A 24325-nucleotide genomic window follows, 5' to 3' on the forward strand; every position below is an offset into this window, starting at 1 on the left:
CCCACATTTTTGTACCCTATTGTCTATGATCACAGGCTGCAAAGAGCAAAGTTGTGTTAATGTTCACATTGAATCCACATGCAGGACCAATTAGTTACGTTCATAAAATAGGGAAACACTCGCAACTGTCACAGCCCTTGCTATTCATTAACCTTCACATCCCTATCAATCTTAGCTGGAGTTCTACGTTAGGTGTGATTCCCCATTTGCCTCTTGGTGATCATGTGCCCACTCAATAGCCTTGAAACTGAAAAATCAAACCTACACAACAACTGGTTTATTTTCTTATTCGTGTCCTTTCAAAATGTTCTAGTCCTGTTTATGAGTACTGGTTTTGCAATCTTTAAGTGGGAAACAAAGTTTTTTCTGTCACTATGTCTTTGTCACTCTTGTTGCTTTGAATGATTCTCGATTCTTTACTGTGTTCAGAACAAGCAATTAGTCGTCATCGTGCGTATAGGGAGCAAGTTCCCAAAAATTGAGCAAACGAGGGGTTTCCACCGTATGATACCAACCATACAATGTAGGTATTGTTGCTTTCCCTGTTACCTCTTTTGGTCAAATACTTATTTCAGAGTGCAGCTGCATATGGTTACTTACAATCACCAATTCATACAAATCAATAATGGGCCATGGGCTTGAAAGTTGAGCAGAAGAGAAACCCATTATTAAGCCACCATGAATGCCCAAATTAACAGAACCGGTAAATGTGAAACACAGAACATGTTATGCTTTGAGTAGCAAATGAGTAAAAAAATGAACTTTGTCATGCACATTGCACGGTTATAAATGTCAAGGGGCAATCTCTTTTTCACTTGGAGTTGCATGCATGCTCTATTTTGCTTTGTTTATTAGTTTAATAACCACATGCCATGACTTTTTGTTTGTGGTCTTGACATTAAAAAATCTAAACTAATGGCCCACCAAATCTTCAAAGGTAAAAAGCAGATAAAGTAGCGAGATTGCAAAAGCACGCAGTAGTATTAAACCAAAGCACACATATATCATAGAAAAAACCAAAGTGACATTTTTTGATAAGCACACCTATGCCTATAGCCGATCTAGTGTTTGCTTAGTGAGAAAAAAGCATCACTGATGCCACATTTCATGTATCATGCAGCAGCGATACACTGGTATCTCATTTGGATTTGCTTTCGAGCTACAATCTTTTTAGATGCTTTCCCAGCGTGTTCCCCTTGGATTTTTCTCTCTCTTTTGTCTCTTTGTGTTTGTCACATTGCCTACCACTAGGTACTGTTATTTTTTTTATTTCTCTACCCCCCTCTTTCTCCCTTTTGGTTGAACCAAGAGGCAATTATTTCAGCACAACATCACTTTTTTTCCCTCAATAAATGGCAACTTTAGACTTAAAAAGCGACTCTTATAATATAGTATAACTAAACCTTAGAATGATTTCATCTACTCGTGTCTATCATCATTTCAATTCACATTTATCGTAAGAGAGACCCCAGCAGCACTGTTGGAAAAACCATATTGATGTGTGAGTTAGATAAAATAAACAGAGTGGCTTGTAATTGAAATCACACAGCACTGTTTAGCTACACTTCTCCATATCTCTTCCTCTCATTCCTCAACTTTCATTGCCGTGCTGCTTCCAAAATCAACAACACATCTCATCCAAAGAAGTCATAACCTAAAAGTCCACGCCAGAAAGAGATTAATTAAATAATTTTTAATACCAAGAAACCTTGGAAAGTCCGAAAAATAGTAATCTTTGTCTCCTTTGCTAAACAGAAAAGACATGACCATGTACAATAACCCCAAATGTTTGATCTGTTATCACAAGAAAATTCGTTGATTTCAGCACCACGTGTTCTTCCTTGTCGATGATCACAAGCCAACTCTTTCGTTTTCTCCGCCACCTTTCCCCTTTATCTCTGCGTCCCTTTATATTATCACATTTCCCACTTGCCATTTACACACAAAACTTAGTTTTTTTTTGCTCACCGAAAATATCAGAACTAACAACACAATCTCCCCAAAACTCCAATGGGTTCACTCCCTTCCCCACCAAGACCAACAGCCCTACCATCCCCAGAAAATTTTCTTTCCAATCATGTAGTGGTTGCTGTGTTTTGCCCCAGAGAACCCACCCCAGGTGGGACTCTCCCTAATTCAATCGAGCTCTATTACCCATCCATGAACACATGGACCTACGTTGGCCCTATTCCTGGCCTAATTGACGACCAAATCTTGAAGGGCTTTGCCATAGTCTCCTTAGGAGACTTCATCTACATAATTGGTGGCCAAATCTGTCACAAAGAAATGGTTCACGTGTCTGACGAATGTGCTGACTACGTTGATGAGGGCATCAAAGTAGTTCCAAATGTTCTTCGTTACAACATCAGAACCAACCAATGGTTCATCTGTGCACCACTAGGGGTGGCAAGGTATGATTTTGCGTGCACAGTTTGTGGCAACAAAATCTACGTGGCGGGGGGGAAGTCCACAGTGGGATGTGCACGGGGGATCTCATCGGCTGAGGTGTACGAACCCAATGGCGACAAGTGGACCCCTCTGCCAAATTTGCATATTTTAAGGAACAAATGCATTGGTGTGACATGGCAAGGGAAAGTTTACATAGTGGGGGGGTTTGCTGAGAGAGAGGATTCGGACAAGACGATGCCAAGCATAGTGGAAAGAAGTTCTGCTGAGGTGTATGACACGGAGGCAGGGAAGTGGGACCTGATAGCGGGGATGTGGCAATTGGATGTTCCACCTAATCAGATTATGGCAGTGAATGGTACCCTTTTCAGTTCAGGGGATTGTTTGAATTCATGGAAGGGACACATTGAGGCCTATGATGGCAAACTATGGAATGAGGTTGATGGATCACACAAGAGAAACCTTTGCACATTAGAGGACAACTATCAGAATTCCCCTCCTAATGATCAAAGGTTGTACCTAACTATGGCACCAATTGGAACCCTTTTGTTCTTTTTGGCAGGTTACAGGATACCTGGGGATGTACCAAAGACCATGTCTCTTGTGCACATCTTTGACACTTCAGCTAACAGGGATGCTTGGAGGAGCTTTGAACCAATGGAATTGGAGGGCCAGAAAGAGCTTTGTGGTCATTGCTGTGTCGTGCAACTCTCTTGATTCATACTTCAAAACAAATATATACACTTGTTTATGTTTCATTTATAGATTATGTATGTTCTAATCATTGTATAACATTTTGGCTGATTCACTGTGAATTTGAAACTCAGATTTCACATCACCATGCCTACCTACTTAACAAATAAAAACAAAATGACTTGGAATTTTACACTTTTTACTTGTATATACTTTTGGTTGAAAGATTTATGAACTATTTTAGATGACAACTCAAATAATGTAAATGATGTTGTTCTAATTAAAAGGATGTTTCTCAACTTAAAGCATATAGTTTAACCAGTGGTTTCTAGTTTAAATAGTTTTTTTTTCTTATCGGTCATCTTTTCTCTCTTATATCAAGTTTTTTATTTATTTAGTTTTCTTTCTAGTTTTTTTATTTATTATTATTCTCTAGTCCACATATCCAGTTAATTCCATAAATCAACCTTCAAACCATTTCACCTTATTAACAGGGATTTATCCATAACCTCACATATATTTTTAAATTTTAATTCATGTCTTCTAATTAAATGCATCCTAATTTAATATTCACTATTAGTTCTACATGTACCAAAGATTAATGCATTAAACTAGAGTGTTTTAGATTACATGTACTGATATATTAGTTTCATTAAAAAAAAATTATAGGAAGGAAGTAGTCACATGATAAAAGTAAAAAGGGAGTGCTAATTATAATTTAAAATAAGTATTCAGTCCACGATAAGGATCTGGTGAAGTTCCCTTTTGAACTGCACCAGGTGCATTTTGAAGGTCACTAACAGTGCATAATTATTGATAACTTTTATGAAACTAATATAACATTTTAAAATCCAAGAAATCTAAATTCATTCACTGTGTATCTGCTTTGCGGAAAGTTTTGGGAGTAATGATTGTTTTGTTTCGCCTAAATTAGCAATAAAGAGGTGTTCCTAAACACTGATTACCATTTATTAAGGCATATTCAAATTATACACAATTCCTACATATTTGACTACTTTCATACAGAAAAATTAGAGTTTAAGATCTTTTTCAATTAACTTTATAAGTCTCAATCATTGTTTTTTTTTTTTTTTATATTTCCGTTATCGGCCTGTGGAAAGCTAAACTAGGATTGCTTCTTATTGTAACTCTATACGTTCGTTCTTCAGTCACATCCACACAAAACGTAAAAATATATTTTTATTTTTCTGATGTCACTCCCACATTTTTATAAAATTTAATAACAATTTAAAAAAATTATATATATTAAGAATTACATGCTAATTTTTATTCGAAAATAACTTACGAATTATCAAATTCATAATATATTTTTAAAAAATAGTATTTTGGATTAATAATTTTTAGATTATGTAATCTGAAATATATATTTTTTAAAATGATATTTTGGATTAAATAATTCCAAAACTAATCGATGAAAAGGTTTTGGATTACATAACTTAAAACTTAATCTAATATTAAAAAATACTTATGGTTGAATTATGTAATCGGGCATCTGAAAAACAAATTTTAAATTAAATAATCTAGAAGCCAATTACGAAAAATATTTTTAGATTATATGATTCGAAATATTACAGAAGAAATTTTTTTAATAACAAAATTTATGAAGGTGAGAAAATAACATATGGGGGTGCAGGAAGAAGCAGTCCTAAACTAGTCCCGAAGTCCACTTAAAGCCGAGACGAGGCCCAAAGCTAAAGACGAAACTGGAGAAAGCCCAAGACAGGCCCAACTAAAATGAAAGGATTTTGGTCTTGTTTTGGGAGTGGTCAACGAGAGCAGTGAAAAGCTTTGACGAGCATGAAAAGAAGAGAAAGGGTGCATCATTCACGTGACCCTTGCATGAGGCACCCACGCTCTCTTCCTTGACCCTTCTGATTCTTTCTGACCACACTGTTTGTTACGCAAACGCCTTCGCACGTGTCAGCTGTACCATGCACGCGTGAGGGGTTCACATCACTGTACACTCCTTTTCTTTTTTTGGTACAACACTCTGCTTTCACCAACAGGATTTCCTTCTTAACCCATCTCAGCCGTTCATCATGGCGACAATCAGAGGGCCACATGTTGGGTTTGGGCCTCCAAAGGTCGACATACATGATAGTTCAGATTCTCGAGTATCACACAAAAAAAACATTATTCTATAGTATTATTATTATTATTATTATTATGGTAAGGTCAAAATATGAAAAATAAAAAAAGGTAATAAATAATGTGAGTGGTATTGTGGTTCTTAATGCAAAGGTTGGTGTGGTGGCAGATAGCATATGTTGAGGGAGACAGAATGCATATATTAATATTGTGTTGCATGTGCTTTCGATTTTGTTTTGTTCATTTCCTAAACTAAACCCTATTCCTATGTATGTGTGTGTGTGCATTTGCATGTTATAATGTTATAGCTCTACCTGAAAAACCTGCATCATTGGATTCATATTCTTTTCATACATCCTCTAATCTTCACTAATCTTTTCGACCATCATGGATCCTCCCATCTTTCACTTTATCTTCAATATTCAATTCAAACAAAATATTTTTCAACTCTCATACTTATACCATATATACATACACACTTTATTTATCTCATAATTTTAAAGACAACTCGATGTATTAGAGAAAGAAACAATATATAAATTGATATTGATATCGACTTTCAAATGATGTAGAATTATATTAACTTATAAAAAATACCTTCTAGTCTAGATCTAAATTAAACTACTAAATCTAATCTTCATTTGTATTTTAAAATAGATATAATTTATTTCTTTTGTACATGAGTGACCTTATTTTTCAAAAGAATAAAAACAAATGCATAAAAGGAATGCAAAACTAAAATAAAACAAAAAATAAAAAATTAGAATTCTATATTCAAATAATCGAAACAATTGAAGATATTTGATGTAAAAATGTTTTCGCTGTAAATTTGAATTACGACTTTATTCAAGGTATTCAATAAAAAAACAGATAGAATGTATAATTTTTTATTTAAATTAGTAATTATAAAGATTTTCAATTTGAGTAAATGAAATATGTATCAATTAAGTTAAAATTTTAAAAAGTAAACAACTTCAATAAAATATACCGTTTTTGAGGAAAAGATTTTGACGATGATGCTAATAAAAACTAGATTTTCTAAATATATATATAAAGACATAATTTAAATATGGAAAAATTTAACTTTGAAAAAAAAACTAATTAACCTATCATAATAACATAATATTTTAATTTAAAAATTTAATATAATTAAAATATTAATTTATGATATTGTTAAATGAATAGTTTCATTATTTAGATGTCAACTTATTATATCACTCTTTAAATATACATAAAATTACGAATTTTTATTATTAATCTTTTACTGGTTTTCAAATGATATCAATTGCTAGAATGTAATTTTCTTTGAAGTATACAATGAAGTGTGTGAATACTGAAAGGAAAAAAAGTAAATCAAACAAAATTTGTCAATCATTCGTGAATTTATGATGGATGAATATGTTAACCTTTTTTGCTAAGACTTGAATAATATTTTAGTGATAAATAAAAGTTAATTAATTCTCTAAAGACAGTGAAAGAACAAATAAAAAAAAAAAAGTAAAACAAATCTGAAAGGGTAAAAATATTTTTATTAGGATTTTATCCAGACAGAGAAACAAAAGACAGGGTCCTAAATCCAAATTCCAAAGTTTCTCCTTTTTTACACGGGGCAGCCACCCCCACATGTTTGCTTCTTTCTCTCTCTTGAATGCTCAAATTAACAGTGCTGAGTTGAGAACTGCTATAAAGCCAATCCTTAACCTGTAGTACTCACCGTCTTCTTCTGTGGCTGCACTGCACCACTTCTGCATCTCTCTCTCCTTCTCTCGTGTTCTTCTTCAACTACAAAAAATAGATACTCCATACTCACCAATGCCAAAAACTCAAACGTGAACAGAAGCCAACTTGTCCAGAATGGTAAAACAGAGTTAAGCAAATCAAAGGAAGAATGGTGAGAGAGCATAATAGCATAAGCAGTGGATGGCCTCCAATAGGGGCCCCACTGAACGTGCAGAGAGATGAATATGATCAGCATTGGAGCAGCAGCTTCGATAGTTCAGTGAATGCTGTTTCTTTTGGCTTTGTTGCCACTGCGATTCTCATTTCTATGTTCTTAGTCATGGCCATCTTTGAAAGGTTCCTCAAACCCGCCTCGCCGCCCCTGTTGCCGTCAGGCGACTGGAACCGTCGCCGGAGCTCCCAGATGGCCTTCAATGGGAAGCTTTCCCACCGTTCACCGAAAGTGAGTGCTCAAAAACTCATCTTTTCATGGGGTGTGCTGCGTGAGTGTTCACTGCTCATTACAGTTTCATGACAATGTGAAAGCCTTTAACTTTTTTGCTTTTTGGCCTGGCTCTTCCGTTTTCCTGTTCTTAATGGTGGACACACAGTGCCTTCCTTGTTGAATGTTACTGTTTCTTGGTTTTCTCTCTTTTTCTTTCTTTTTCAAGTTTTCCCTCAACTAAACAGAAGAGAAAAAAATGAATGATTTTCTCTTTGTTCTTCCACTTCAGGAGGCTTTTAATTTGGGTAGTTATTTTGGTTTTTGGACTAGTGATGATTACTTATCTGACATAAAGCTTCTTCTACCTAATTTTGTTGTTGTTTCTAGGTTGCTTTTTTCTCTCTTCTTTGCTACTTGATTATTACCACTCCCGTAAATTAGCTTTTACTTCCAACAATATATTAGAATAATGGTTTTTCTTAATGAGGACTACCGTTTTTCTACTGAATTCTTCTGCTACTGTCCAATTGACCAATTCAAGATGCTTCTGACACGTTCCTCATCATCTCTGACACTGTTATCCTTCGGAATTATACATTCTTGATCTCTTATTTAGACCTTCTCTGCATTTTCTTGTTCCACTGGCTCTCATATTCTCATCCAACTCTATGGTCTTCCGTTACAGATTTTCTTGGCCTGAGACTGGAGGGTGTTCTTCTTTCATCCTTAAATAGACCTAACCATGCTTATGCTTTTCTTCACTTTGGAGAAGCAATACACTAATAGTTTACCGTGTTTTAGCCTTATAGCCTCTTCGTGATTTATCCTTAAATTTATCTTTCAAAAAAAGGGGAAATCTTGCAAAATCTGAATTTAGTATCAGACGAACATTTTTCTCCCTTTGTTTTTTTGGTTATTTGAACTTAGGAACTCTAGCATAACCCCACACCAAGTTTTTTCATTTCATTATCCTTGCATTTACACGTACAGTCAAATACCTTAATTATGAGTAGACTTTGTTGTCCTCTGCTTTTTATGAGGACATGGTCCTCTGTACATGTTTTCTGTAAACATTGGTCCCTAGCCACGGGTATTTTGGACTTATTTATCCATCTCTGTGTCGGAGTTGAGACCCACATTGTTGTTTTTGACACTCAACTGGACCATCACCTCCAATCTTCAATAATACCGTACATGGCCAGTGTTTGTGGTCTTCGACAGATTGTAGACCAAAGTTAAACTTACTATGGTCTTCTTGTACTTGCCATTAATTGCCTATCCTAGTAGCCACTAATTCAGAAGGTAATCACACTTTCTTTCTTAGACATTAGCCAATAACTTTTTTCTTTAATATTTTATACTTAGCTTTCATATGATGAGCTAGAACCAAGCAAAAATTGTGTTGCCTACTCAATGCCATTACTTTAGAGGAACACTCCAGGCCCACCTACTTATCCAACCCCGCTGTTCTGTTGGAGGGCACCAACTTGATTAGGACATTGGCTGTAGAGTTGTTTCTCTCAACTTTAACAAAATCATTAATGTGATTCCCCCAGTACTAGCCAATGAAGTTTTGAATGCAAAAAGTCCACAAGTAATATAAATTGAATGCATTTGTTTGGCATTTGAATTACATTTGGAATTTCATTGTGGTGTTAATGGAAGATAGAATATGGGATTTTAAAGAACATGCTTTTGCAATTAGGCAGACGTCAGGGATTCTTTTTATTGTTTATGGTAATGATGCCACTCAGGCACTCTTAGACCACGTGAGTATGATTTTTCTTATTAATGAAGTCATGATATAAAAGTCACTTCAACATCACAGCCACTGATTATGCCGTGTGGAAAATAGATTAGAGCTGAATCAGACCAAAGGTTAGAAATACTGATTTGGATTCTTGAATGGCTAGTTGAAAATACAAGTGATCCAAAATATCTTCTTGGGACGTGGAGTCTTTGCGTTTGCCAGTATCTGTGTCTAGTAATTTTAAGCTAGCCAACTTCAATATTTTTCAGTTATGGATATACAAAACATATAATCCAAAGGCAAAATACTATGTTTTTTTGGATCCGTAATCTATCTAGGTGGACAAATTTAATCTCTTTTATTTTATATTTTGTTAAAAGTCAAATGTATGATACGATGTTGGATGATGTTGGTGCCTCATACAACCAACTTGTGCAGATTGGAAGAAAAGAGAAATAGCACTGTTGGGTTCAATGAATGTGTTGTCTCTGTTGTTTATTTTTATTTCATTTTATACGTTAGTGAGGTCCATCAAGTGAAGATTCCGAGTACATTGTAAATCTTATATTTTCATAACTTCAACTTCTTTGGTGATTGATGGGATGCATATCACTAGCCTGGCCTTGGTTTGTAAGTTTAGTATCAGATGCAAATTATTTAGCAGCAAAATTTTGTTTAATCACTGTTTCTTTTAATCACAGTTTAGGGGTGGGTCATTAGTGTTTTAGTTTTACTTTTTCCTTGCAGACATTTTACTGTTCTCATTTTTACCAGCCAATTTCTCTTAGAAACTCTTACAGTTTGCTTATTGTTTTGAAAATAATCTGGAAATAGTATTGTCGCTGTTACTTTACCATGTTGATGATTGCAGGCATTAAATTGTTTTCTTTTTTTTACCAGTAAATATTTATATAACAAAATCAGAGCACTTGGGTGCTCCAATCCTTTTATAATAATATACATAGGTTTGGACTGAGAACTCAGAGCCTCCAATCCCTTTTCAAAAGCAAGGACTAAACACTGCATTGCAGACAGCCAACCATATGGCATTAAATTGCTTGACCTTAAAAAGAAGTCTTGTGGTTTTCAACAAGACATTTAATGTTATTGCCTTCAATTTGAGATGTGATGTTGAAAGCAATGAGTTTAGGAAGAACTTTGATAAATATAAAAGCATTTGTTGCTTTTCTCCCAAGTTTGCAGTGGACAATGATTTGTCAAGCCCTTTCTTGTGTGATTTCTGGTCCACTTGTGTAAAGCAACTCATTTATTCCAACTATGCTGGATATAACAGTTCAATTCACCTATTTTAGAAAGATAATTTATTTTAGTTGTAAAAGTTTTTTCTATTCTAAACATCTAAACCAATGATGTTCTAACTTCACTGTCTAGTTGGTATTTCATCAATTCATTGAAATTTCTCTAATTTGTACAGATGAGTTTGTATGCAAGCTGGGTTTCAGTTTTAATGCCTGGAGATGAGACTCCTTCGTTCATCGCTCATCCTGCTCCTGCACCATGTTGCCCTGAACGGATATCATGGCCTCCCCATCAACATAGCTCGTTACCTTATTCCACTCACAACCCCATGTCTAATATCAACCAAGTATAATGAGAATTCGGTTTAACAAGGTTATGCAATGTGCATGTTACATGAAGGAATTTTATGTGAAGAAAATAGACTTGCTATTGTAGAAGCTTTCTTTACAAGCATATAGCATACCATGTACATAGAATTTAGCTTAGTGCAAATTGGTTTGGCAATGAAGCTTTGGATCAGTGGTTGTAAATGCATGGAATGTTGTGCAGAAAACAAAGGAAACCTCTTTATCGTGCACACAAACAAAGACCATACTTAGTTTAGCATGATGAAAACGCACGCGTAAAATCAAATAATAGTGACTCTGATAATGACACGTGAATAGGCTTTAGCATGATTGTGAGTTTGGTGGTTGGACCTAAATTGACATGGAACCATCGGGTGTGTAGTAATGATTATGTTGCCGAAATTCTTGGATGCTGCAAAATCTCACTATATCATGCACCTTATTCATCCTCCTTGGGTCTGTCGGAGATTTTGGTCGCTTAAACAACTCTTAATATATCAGTCTTTGATTCTATAAACTTTGAGTTTGAAAAAAAAGCAAGCTAATAAAGAAAAATGATTTCATTCTGTGTTTGTTATACTCTAATCTAATGTTCCGTATTGGATCGATCACGGGTCAATTTCACATATGATTGCACTTTGTTGTTCTTTTGAATGAATGATTGCACTTTGTTGGTGTTCACAAGTCACAATCACAACAACCTATACATTTTGTATTGGACACTATAAGGGGCTTCTCAGAAACCAACCAACCACTCCGTTTCCGTGCATTAGGCTTTTCCGATTGGGCTAAACAGGGAATTTTCTATTGGGCCTGTCAAAACTATTAAAGGGTGTTTCTCCTGCACCCCAACAAATGGCTTCCTGTACCCATCATTTTCAGAAAATACCATTTTACCCCTTTTAAAAATGCATTGCTATTTCTGGAACATACTTTCCAAAATACATTTTATGAATTCTGGATCTAACATTCTGGAAATTAAAAAAATGTGATTGAAATGGTTTTTTTTTTCTTCTAAATTCCTATTATTCCGGAAACACTTTTGTTTATGAAACTCCTATTTTGAAATTATCCAAAATTATCTTAGTATTTGAAAGAATGTAGGGTGCAAGAATAAAAGTGTAGGGTTGGAGGAAAAAATACCCACTATTAAAACTAGAGACTAAAACTAAAATCTAAAAAATTGACAAGAACTAAAAGTATCCTTAATCACATACTTAGGATGATTTACTGTGGATCTAAATTTATATTTTTAAAATGTAAATATCTAATTAAAAAGTAAATGAACAGTTAGTTCTTTTTGGACGTTTACTCCAATTTTCTAAAATAAAACATTATTCTCAAATTTAAACTATAATTTTCTTTTTTTTCCAAAAAAATTCACATATCCTCCTTATTTTTTACTAGTCCCTCCTTCATAGGAAGTGAAGTAGTTAACCATTATTTTCATTGTTATCATAAGTTTGGCTCTTGTAGACCCTCCATTATTGGAATAAGTTGACCCTTAACTATGAAAATAATAATAATTTTAAAAGAGTATGAAAACAATTACTCTTAGCACATGATTTTTGGATAATATGTTAGATTTTATGGTGATATTTAACGTGAAGTTTTATAAAAAAAATAGTTAAATATATTTTTCATCTCTGTACTATAACTTGTGATTTTCGTTTTTGGTTTAAATGATTAGTGTTTGTTGTGTAAAAATAATTAAAATAGATATGTGAAATTTGTTTAATTTAAAGTTCATCTTCATTAACCTATTGAAATTAAATACAAAAATCTTTGTCTCTAATAAAAATAACAATATTTAAAAAAAAATATTACTCATTTAAATCATTTTTATATTATATGTATTTGATTGGTATAAAATTTGAACTAAAATAAAAATAATTTTGTGTGATAATACAAACACCAAAAATATATTTATACTATAAAAAATACTATCAAAATTTAACGTCAAATCCAAATCAAAGAATAAAGAAATTAAAGCCGTGTTGTGTTGCGCAATATTTGGCCAAGGAAATCGCAAGTTTTACAAAAATCCAAAAATAAATTTCTTAAAAATGAAATCACGTTCTTTCATTTATTTTTTATTTGAAAATTTGTTCAACTATGGTGGACTAGTTCCTGTAAGCTGACACAATTTGTCTCCCTAAGTCAAATAACATTTATTTGTGCATGTGTCATGCATTACGCCTTTTTATTTGTTATTCCTGAATATCTTTCTGTGTATATTTTAAGAGTGATAAATTTGTAATTTTCACTTTTTTGTTTTATTTTATTTTATCAACTTATTTTCATCTCGTATATTTCTCTCTTTTCAATAAAATAAAGTATAAAATTTATAGCTTTTATCATAAGAAATATATTTTTTATTAGATTGGATGATTTTATAATAAAATAATATATCTAGTTATGATTTCATTTCAAAGGCATAGATCCAAGTATATCATATTTTCCAAGACATTGTATTCATAACTGTATTGAAATATATTATTAAGCCACAGACAAAATGCATAGTTCTAGAGACATGCGCATGTCATTAGATTTTGCATGAAGAATTTTGTGCTAATGATTAATAAAACTAGAAAGAAATAATATAAATTATTCTTACTTGTTTTAATATACGAGAGCGTGGAAGAAAATAAATGAGAAACATTATGAAAAGATAATTTTATATATAATTAAATTTAAATAAAATAAAAATTAAAGTTTTAAACATAATTTCAATTCAATAATACGATGAAACACGTGTCACAATTAAGATGCATTTAACTACTTTATATTTATTTAATTGTTAATTAAAATAACTTAAAAGTAACTATTTTAAAAATAATTAACTTTTTATGAACTGAACCTGATTTATTAGATAGGTTATAGAAGTGCTAATTTTTCATAGTTTTTCAATTAGTTTGATTTATAATTTTGTTAGCTTCTAAATATGATATAAATATGATAGGTTCTTATCAAAATTGGAAAGTGCAATTTCGTGAAAATTGAGGGTGTGTTTGTTTTGGGGGTGATGGAGGTTGAGGGTGAGGGTGAATGAATGTCACTCTTGTTTGATTCTATGAGAGGGGGAGGTTGAGGGTGAGAGTGAGTGGAGAGTTGAAGGTATTTAGGATCCTCTCATAATTGAAGAGAAATGAGAGTCGAACGAGATAAAAAGACTATTGTGCCCTTCATATAATAATATTAATAATTAAAATTATTATTATTAATAATTTTATGCTAACATAATATATTTTAAAGAATTATAAATAATATTAAAATTATCTAAATAAAATAACTTAAGTAACAAAATTAATTTAAATTAATAAAATGAAAAATAATAAAATTATACTTACATTTAAAATTATATTTAATTATTTCTTTGAATTTTACATTTTTTTTCTTTTATTTATAAATGAAACTTTAAATTATTTTAACTAACTAAAATATGCACAAAATTAATAATTATTTATTCTTTTTTTATATATAAGGTAAATTTATAATCTTACAATTTACACTATTCAAAATAATTTAAAATACTCTTATAATCATTACATCACTCACGTATGTCAATAAACTTTCTTCACACATCCACTATAGCATACCCTAATCCAAACACACAATTTTTTTTCACACTTTCTTCTCACACTCTCACGCCCTCAACTTTCCACTTCCCAATCCAAACAAAGTCTGAGTGTTTCTTTTAGTTGATTTTCGATGAGAGAGATATTCACCTGTAAAAAAAACTCTCTAATGCTCAATTCAGTAGGAACACAAAGATGATAATAATAAATTTTTAATAATACTTTTTTCATGTGATGACAAATGATTGTTATTATTTGAAGTGTCTCAGATATCAAATAGTATAATGATGTATAACATAAAAGTTTTTTATATAAAAAAAAACATGCGTAGAATATGTTTTAATTCTAAAATTTAAATAATTATTAAAAGTGTATAATTATATTGCATTTCTTTTAATATAAACTAAAAATATTTAATATTACTAGTTTAAATAAACAAAATAAATTTATATTTGTTTATGATAAAAATTGAATCTTAAAATCTATTTTTAGTATGATATTATTTATGTAGGTAACATTAATAAACTCCTCTCATTTCAATGTGTATTTAATCCATAATTCATAATTATTGAAACTTTATAAGAGTGACTTATTGTTTATATTTCATCATCTGAATAAAGATTTGCCTTATAGAAAAATGTTAGATTTTATTTGAAAACGTTTATTTTTTAATAATATTTATCACCCTCTAAATTAGAATAAAGCGAATGAATTAGTTTTTTTAAGTTGACTTCTCAAAAGTATCCATCTCTGTATATTTATAGTGTGAAAACTTTTATCATCTTAATGTGACGTTAGTAATATAATTTTCATGAAAGATTTTTTTTACTGGTGATCTGGTTTAAAAATCTTTTAATTCTTAGTTTATACATTGATTGTGTTTTGTCCTATAAAATATCTTTTTTTTTATATATAGAATTAATTATTTTACTCATAAGAGTGTATTTGGTTACAGTTGTGATTCGAATACAGTTTAAGTATTTTTATTGTTTGAGAAGTGATATATTGACAACTTGCACTAGTCTACAACTTCATTTTTTTACCTCAAATTTCAGTTTTTGCATGAAATGACAAAATACTCTTTCTTCATATCATCAATGACAAGTTTTATATTGAAGGAGGTTATCAATGTATCATTATTGTCATTGCTTTTTACTATATTGCTTTATTTAGAGGCTGACATATGAATTAACATGGGTTGATTTTTAAAACTAGTTAATACAAATTTTTTTCAATAAATTTAAACTTGTAGTAGTGAAATAGAAAAATTAAGGTATGATTGGAAAATAAGAGAATGTAGTGTTTTTTATGGAATGCATTACCCTCAGTAACATAAATTAGCTATTCACCTTTAAAGTTCTCATAATACAAGTTGATTTGAACTTTTATTTTTAATGTTACTGTTTTTGGGGAGATGAGTTCATGTGTTTTTTTTTTTATGTGTAATTATTTGTAATGTTAATCGGTCACAAAGAAAAAAAATGACATGTATTTAAATCAATAAAAACATAATTTTTTTTAAAGAAAAATATGATGATTATAGTGAATATGAAAAGGAAGTAAGAGTATTCCTTGAAAGTCACTATCTATGGATTTCCTTGTCTCATTGTTTTAGATTGTTTTTTATAAGACATAACCATATTTAATAACATTATCTTGTAATAAAAACAATTATCAAAATAATAGTGTGATATTGCGATAGGATTTAATTTGGACTAATTAAGTTAATAATGTGGAGATAAAGTTGTACCGTATTTGAATCAAAATTTCCAATAGCTTATTTAACAAAGAATTACATTAATTATACAATAAATTTAATTATCAAATAATTATATTGATTGTGTGATAATAGGATCGATTATGATATGATTTAATTGTGTAAATTATGAAATATCTCAGTTAATTTTGAGAAGTGAACTTTTTGGCCTATTGAAGCGTTTCACTTTCAGAAAATTTGGTACAGACTGAATCATATATGGCAGAAACGCAATCTTCCAAACCTGCCAATAGGTGAAGCAGAAGAAAAATGTACTCACAGGGGTAGAAAAAAAAGAGAGAAAAAAGCACTTTTCTTTTTTAGTTTTCACCATTTACGTATTCAACTTATCCAAAACCACCCTTTCCTTTCCCTCCCATCATAACTCATGTCCTACAATTGACCATTGACTTCTTCTATTTACACCTTCCTACACCCAATTAAAGCACTTACCAATTACTTCAGACACCACTGACTAAACAAAGTACTACACAATTAATACTAGTATCAGTTACTAATAATCACTAACAGTAATAACTACTATAACTTCACTACTAATTTCACTAACTCCATGTGCCGTCGCCGCCACAATTCGCTTCTCTACAGAAATATGAAGCATTCCAACGACACAAGTGGGTTTTCTAGTGACTCGTTAGCCGAAGAAGGCCATTTACCCTCCATGTTCCAATTCTCCATTTTCCGGCCACCGCTCTCCGCCGCCGCCGCTCTGATCCGGGCGGGTGATTGATTTGTTCTCCTTGCCGACGGACTACGACCCACGATGGATCTAGCTGACACGCTGTCGGTGCGGGTGGACGGCGATCTGGATCGACGGCCGGAATTCTCGCCGGCGTCTCGTCGGCGAGGTTGGTTACCACTTACCCCATTGCCCATTTGAACAACTCTCACCGACCCAGCATTTCTTCTCCCCGGAGACTGCTCCGGCCTCCTTGCCGGGGACTTCCCCGCCGTTCTTTCCCTTCGGGTCCCGAGTTCGCCGGAAAAGGAGCGCGCTTTACGAATCTCCGCCGGAGATCCGTTGACCTTCTGACGCGCTTCTTCGTCGGCGAGCGTGGAGACGCTCTCGCTCACACTGCAAACTTCAGAAACCTCAGAGATCTCTTCGGGCTTGATGAATAGCTTCTCCTTCTCGTTCTTAACTTTGGTCTCGGTGGGCTTCTCCGCGTCGAATTTGGGCTTCCATTTGGGTGTTTCTGACAACACTTCCTTCACCGTTTCTTCCTCCGGTGGCGGTGCTCTGTTTTCTGAACCTTTGGCATTAGGTCTTGGTGGTGTCTCACAAGGCGAAGAATAAGATCTGTTGGAACTGACACAGCATCCCATTTTAGAAATGTGAAGCGGAGTCGTGGTCGCAGGTTGGTTGGTTCCGACAAAGAAAGGATCATGGGAGGTTGCTAATGAAAAAGTGGAGTGTGGCAACAGAGAAAGAGAAAGGGGAAGGTTTGCTCCATTAGAGATGTTGCAGAGTTGTAGTGAGAAGTAGCAGTAGTTGAAGAGGGAGAGTACAGGAGAGAAGAAGCATAAATGAGGAAAGGAAGAGTGAAGATTTGCAGAGGTCAATGGGAAGACATATATTGAAAGATATCTTCACTGCTCTTGAAAGCAATTGGACAGTGAAATTTTTATATTTATATATCCAAAAAAAAAATATGCATATGGTTATTAAAGAAAAGAAAAAACAATTGTAAATTATTTTTGTTAAGGAATGTTGGAAAAATATATAAAAATTTATGAATAAATTTTAATTTTCACATCGCTTAAGTGCTAATTTTAACAAAATTAAGTATTTTAAGACGGTAGTAAGATCTATTAAGTTCTATAAAAAAAAAAAGTATTACTAATGTAGCTTAGTTTATATATTTAATAGATTCACTGATATTTTTAAGATGCTTATAAAATTGCATGTTAGAGGAGAATATATGTTTGTAGATAGAGGGAAAAGTAAAGGTGAAAATAGTAAGTGTGATTTTGTTCTTGCATGGAATTGAGGGGAGTTGAGAGATAGCAGAGGAAGAATGCAGAGAAAAGTTAGAAAAATAGAATTTGCAGAGAGGGAATAGTTGGGGATGGAGCTTTTGATCTGTGAAGCACATGGTGTGCTTTAAAAAGAGTATTTAGTAATTTTAGAAAAATTAATTAGGAAAATTGATGTTAAAATAATAATTGAATAAATTAGGAAATTGATTGGGGAAAATGTGAGAACCGACCCACGTGAGTTGGCAATTAATGGATGGGAGGTTGAATGAGAATGGAAGAGAAAGAGTGATGATTGGGTCCATTCCTTCCTCATGCTTATGCTTTCAATTCATTGCATTTCCACATTTTTATTAGATACTTCAACGAGGACTGCGTTATTTTTAAAATGCAGAATCCTATTCGGTATTTTTTTTTAATCCGTTATTTTATTTTTATATAGTTTCCAAATTGATATTTAATTATTTATTAAAAAAATTTAAAATTATCTTTAATTTAATTATAATTTTAATCTTAAAAAACGTATTAGTAGTAGATTGAAATAAGAAAAAATATATAAATTATTATTGATCTTGACTTTAAAATTACCGGAAAGAAAATATTTTATTTTTTAAATAACTTTTTACAGTAATTTAAATTTACTAAATTATATTTTTTCGTTCGAATTAAATATTTTTTAAATAAATTATCAAAAATATTAATATTAATACAAAATAATATTCGATCTTATCTTCGTACCAATAACATGATAGGATGATATTAGTCGAGATTATTTTTATGGTATTATTGATTAAATTTTTTTATTTACTTTTTTTATTGATATCGAGTAAAATATTATTTTAACTGAAATTGATAAAAAAATTAGCTAAAATATCTATTTTGGATAAGTCAATTATATCTTAATCAAAATTTAATTGGGGAGAAAATATCAAATAAATATAAATTTGAGAATATCAAAAAAATTAAATTTAAATTCTTACGTCATACATGAAATTTAAAATTATATAATTTTAAGTAATTCAAACAATGTATTTGTTACAAAAACATCTCTATATAAATAAATCACTCTCTTAAACTTTCATATATAAACATACTATTAATATTAACTTTAATATGATTCTTAAAGATGAAAAATACATCAAAATTATAAAATAAAAAAAATATTTTATTTTCATTATAATAAAATTATTAAATATGAAAACTAATTATTTAAAATAATTTTTAAATTGACAACTATTAATACTTAGTTATCAATTTATAAATTATTTAATAATAATATGAATTATTTTAAATATAAAAAAATCTTTAAAATAATATTTAATTTAATTAATATAATAACTAATTATTTATTTTATTTTATTTTAATATTTACACTCAACTAACAAGTATCTAAACAAAGTAACACACACATATATATATATATATTAGTATATTTGTTGTAATTTAATTATTTTTACTTTAATTTATATTTAACTTTTAAAAATAATCTTATTTAAAAAAATTAAATTATTAAACAAAAATATAGTATCCAAAAACTCCTAAAGAAATCAAATAACTAGTGAGTATATTTTGGACATATACCCTCCATTAAACATTTTTTTAGCTGAAAGAAATAACAACTATTTAAATATGCATTCGTATTTAGTTATAACACTTTGGTAATATACTATTTAAATGATTAAATTACTGTATGCATTTTTATCCTATAGTGCTAATTAATTCACTTACAAAAATTTAATTAACTTTTTTATTTTTTCACTCTTTTTCTCCTACTAAAAAAACATCACATTACATTTGATTTTTCTTTCTTCTTTTCACTTTCTCTCTCGATTCCTAATTTAAACAAAGTATTACACTGTCATTGTTCATTTTATTGTTCTTAAGAACGTGTAAGAAATAACAACAATAAATTTCTAAAATGTAAGAAATATAATTTATATCAACAAAAACTGCTCCATATTAATACTTCTTCCATTCCATTTAATATGCCTATAAGAAAAAAAAACTATAAAATAACTGCTACTGTTTAATAAAACCAATGATGTATGTTGTTTTTTCGAAAGTATTTTTTAGTAAGAGAATCTTAAGTTTTAATATGTTTGAAAAAAATTATTTAGAAGAACATAAATAGAAATAAAGCAGTTTTTCTGCTTCCTTATAAGAAATATTCACGTTATTTTTTTATATATAAAAGAACAAAAATGGTAGATGGGAGAGATTATTATTAAAAAGACACACGAAGACACATTTATGGATTTTGTTAGACAAAATTCTCCTTAAAATTTCAGAATCTCACAGCCTTAAATACAAATTCCATTCCTTAATTTTTTTTTATCAACAATAACACATATATAAATGTGAACCACTTCAGAGATGGATCAATTCTTGTACAATAAATACATAATTCAACTTCTAATAGTACACTTAAAAAAAAAGACAAAAGCATAGTCCACTCTAAGAATCTAAAAACCTAAAAAGCATCAAATAACCAAACGCATACATTTCAAAGGTACCAACTAGAAAAGGAAACCGAAGAAGTGTGAGATTTTGCAGAAATCTAAGATCAAACATTTGCTTGCATCAGGGTACAAACTTCAGACGTGTCAGTCATACCTCTATTAAAAATAACAGAATTTCTGTGATTCCATCTGATGTGGAAGATCCGGTAGCAATTAGGTTGTATAAACCTTTATGATGATGCTTGTCTTACATAAAAAAAAACACAAATGGTGGTTCAATCCATAGATTGAATGGCATGAAATAATGTAGATGACAACTGTTAAAACAATTATAATCATAACATTGTGAAGTTGGACCAGGACTTGTAGGAAGAGGCACATGAAGAAACAAAATAATCTGCTGGCCCGTGACTCTGGATGGTGAAAAACCATGTTTATAAAGAGATTAAAAAAAAAGAGGAAAGTAAAATGAAGGGTAAATAAATGGAATCGTCACTTGCGTACGTTTGTGCATGTGCTGCATGACGAGAATTTAGTCACACTTAGGTAAGTGGTGTTTGCACTCCTACAACTTTATTTTAAAGAAGATAAAGACATTTTCACAACCCTTTATAATAATATAATTTTTTTTTAATAAAAAATAAAATAATATTATTTTATTAAGTTATTAAAGGGATGTTTTGGTATTCACAACGTTAAAGTATCGTTTCTCTTATGCTTTTAAGATTGTAATAAAGTTGTTTAGTTTTATGCATTAATTAATATATTTATTTTTATTTGATTATTTTGTAGAACAGTGGAAATAAACGAAGTTATGATTTTGACTACAAAATTATAAAAACAGAGTTAAAAATGGAAATTAAAATTAAATTTGAAATAATATTGTTACATTAAGAAAATATAATCTATTTATGAGAGGATGTGTTATAATCTATGTAGCACATATACTGACACGGACATTAATATGACACGAACACATATACGAAGATACGTAAATTATATAATTATGAATTATATAAATTGACAATAAAGATTTATGTGCACAAGAATTTGTTTCTTATTTTTATAATCATAATAATAATTTATGCAATAAAATTTAAATTTTTAAAAAATTAATGTATTTTTCTTTTTAAAAATGGTGTTATAATCGTACTAAAGTTGTCAGAAATCTAATAAATACTTTTCGAATTAGACATTTCACAGATACGTATTCTACAAGTGTCATACGAGTGTCGATGTTCGATACATCAAACACCGACACACCATTAAGAGGAATGTCCGAGCTTCATAGGTTATAATGAAATATTTTCGTTGTCTAATAAATTTTCGTTGGAGGTGATGTTCAATAGATGTGTATAGAGATAGAATTTGGATTATGATTTTTTTTTTTCGTTTTTGTCATTGTCACCATAATTTTCACATTTTTATGAGAAATTGTAATATGATAATAGTGCATGAATAAATGAATAATATGAGATTTTATGTATGGTTTATTTTTTTTATAATTGTAAAATTGTTAATTTTTTTAAAATCAACTGGTATATCTCATTTTTATTATAATTACTTTTTTATTAAATCAGTTTTCACCGTTTATTAATAAGAAACTAATATTTTTTACTTTTTATAAATAAGATTTTGATATAAATAATTAATTAAAAAATATCAATCATTTTTTTTAAATAAAACTGTATAACAAAATTTAAAAAATAATGCAAAAGTGTATTGCGGTCTAGGTTTAGAGGAAGAACTTAAACCAATTAGACATAAACATGTAGGATTAATGTCTAATGCTGTGTATATATTTAATTGGAGATAACAAGATGTTGTAATTGTATTTAGTGTTTAACTATAATGATTCCTCTTAGATATAAACATGATTCTGTATTAATTGCTGATACCCACGTGCTACAATTGTTTCTTTATTTCCACCCTATATGTTAAGAATGTGAAATAATGCAAATGCATTAAAAATTATATTTTAAAATAATAATATATTAAAATTTATTATTTATAAAATATTAATATTTTAATATTTTAATATTTAAAAAAAATAAAAAATATGTTATTACATTTTTATATTAAAAAGATTATTGACTTGTATTTAATATATGATATAATAATATATTAATTATATATTAATGATATAATTATTATAATATTTATATCTGTAAATATAAATAATAAAATAATACTTTTAAACATAATTGTAATAATCCATTGTTTTATTTAAGTATATAATTGATTATGTAAAAAATAGCATATATATATTTGTAAATGTTTGTAGTATAACTTTACAAGTGTATTCCATCTTTTTAAAAAATTTGTAAATAGTAAATTGTGTGAAATAAGCTGAGAAACGGTTTCTTATTATCTTAATCTAGGAAAGAGAAGTGCATAAATGTTTAGAAAGATTGAAAAAAAGTAATTTGTTTAAAAATATTATAAATTTATACGTTAGAATAATATAATTTAAAAAAATGACTTACATAAGGGATAACATAAAGAAAACTATCATGATGAAAAATTGAATTGGAAAGACAAAATGAAAATGTGTGTTTTTTACTTTTAGTAACAAAAATGCAATGATTGCTGATAGTGTAAACATATGTGGAAGCAAACATTTAAGAAACAGCACGCATCTGTTAACACTCCATTTTAAGCTTCACTTCCTGCACAAGTTAGTTGATAACCGACAATGACAAGTTTTTCATAGACAAATTCTATTATTACTTTTTTTTATTGATGAGTAAATCTATATAAAAAACAATGTACCATTTTCAATTTATTATTAATCCGTCTTTTCTTTTTATATTTATCAACAAACTAAAGCAGAAAAAAATCATTCCTTTAAAATTTCAGTGACATACTTAGGATATTTGTTTGTGTCATCTTGGAAAAGTAGTATGTACATTTTTTCTTTATTTGTATGAATCATTTTGAAAATTTTCAAATGTGTATTTAATAAAGTGAATTTGAATAAAAATAATTTAGAAACTGGTTTGTTTTGTTTCACAAATTTAATTTTATGATATTTTCGTTCAAACATTATATTTTATTTCAAACAAAAATAGAAGATTCAGGATTTACTCTCGATCCTATTTTCATTTACGCGAAAGATTTTTCATTCAACTAAAATTAGAGATGAAAATCAACTTTACTTTTAATCATGTTTCTACTCAAACGAAAACAATAATACAACTCAAATTTTCGCTAAAACAAAAAATTTATAAATGTATATGCAAGTGGATAATTAACATCGGAAAGATAATTCAACCTTTATTTATTTGTAAATATTTGTATTGTATATATTATGTGTATATCTAAATTATGTTTATAAGTAATATAAATTTGGTGATTTACACATTCACTCTTATGACTTTAGAGTGTCGTTGCACTAAAATGAATTTAGTCAAAAGTATTCATTTATATTTTTTTTCATTGTTGGTAAAGTATTGTTTAGTTTTCTCAAACAATTTCTTTCACTTTGATTCTCCCGATTTCAAAACACCTTCAAAATAAAATGTTTCGTGATCATAAAACATATTCAATTTTAGAATGATATTAAAAAGAATAAAAAGTTTAAAGATACAAAATACAAAAAAAAAACATAAATATGATAATAACATAAAAATCAAACTACTTTTATCCGATATATAATGATGATAATAATAATATTATATATATATAATATTATCTAACAAAAGAAGTTATTATAGTTCCATGTTAAAGTAGTAAATATGGTTATGGATGAGTATATTTTGATATGAATCAAGGAAAACAACTATCGATAATGTCTTAGTTAAAACAA

The 24325-nt window shown here is 30.0% G+C and overlaps 3 protein-coding genes across 3 annotated transcripts; 2 read left to right on the top strand and 1 right to left on the bottom strand.

Annotated features, from left to right (window-relative positions):
* Positions 1–1768: 1768 nt before the first annotated feature.
* On the top strand, positions 1769–3244 carry LOC137832628 (F-box/kelch-repeat protein SKIP30). The gene has a single exon (XM_068640901.2). The coding sequence runs from the start codon at positions 2011–2013 to the stop codon at positions 3121–3123; it is 1113 nt and encodes a 370-aa protein (XP_068497002.2). The 5' UTR covers positions 1769–2010; the 3' UTR covers positions 3124–3244.
* A 3607-nt stretch (positions 3245–6851) lies between these two features.
* Positions 6852–10962, top strand: LOC137832629 (uncharacterized). The gene is made up of 2 exons (XM_068640902.1): positions 6852–7390; positions 10558–10962. The coding sequence occupies exons 1-2, from the start codon at positions 7097–7099 to the stop codon at positions 10732–10734; spliced, it is 471 nt and encodes a 156-aa protein (XP_068497003.1). The 5' UTR covers positions 6852–7096; the 3' UTR covers positions 10735–10962.
* Positions 10963–16348: 5386 nt separating this feature from the next.
* On the bottom strand, positions 16349–17682 carry LOC137832630 (uncharacterized). The gene has a single exon (XM_068640903.2). The coding sequence runs from the start codon at positions 17405–17407 to the stop codon at positions 16664–16666; it is 744 nt and encodes a 247-aa protein (XP_068497004.2). The 5' UTR covers positions 17408–17682; the 3' UTR covers positions 16349–16663.
* Between the last annotated feature and the right edge of the window lie 6643 nt (positions 17683–24325).

Source organism: Phaseolus vulgaris, chromosome 6, assembly GCF_051622355.1.
Source record: "Phaseolus vulgaris cultivar YP4 chromosome 6, ASM5162235v1, whole genome shotgun sequence".
NCBI lineage: Eukaryota > Viridiplantae > Streptophyta > Magnoliopsida > Fabales > Fabaceae > Phaseolus > Phaseolus vulgaris.

Coding starts and splice junctions, on each gene's coding strand:
- LOC137832628 (XM_068640901.2), top strand. CDS start 2,011: ATGGGTTCACTCCCTTCCCCACCAAGACCAACAGCCCTACCATCCCCA.
- LOC137832629 (XM_068640902.1), top strand. CDS start 7,097: ATGGTGAGAGAGCATAATAGCATAAGCAGTGGATGGCCTCCAATAGGG. Junction 7,391..10,557: donor TTTCCCACCGTTCACCGAAA/GTGAGTGCTCAA, acceptor TAATTTGTACAG/ATGAGTTTGTATGCAAGCTG.
- LOC137832630 (XM_068640903.2), bottom strand. CDS start 17,407: ATGGGATGCTGTGTCAGTTCCAACAGATCTTATTCTTCGCCTTGTGAG.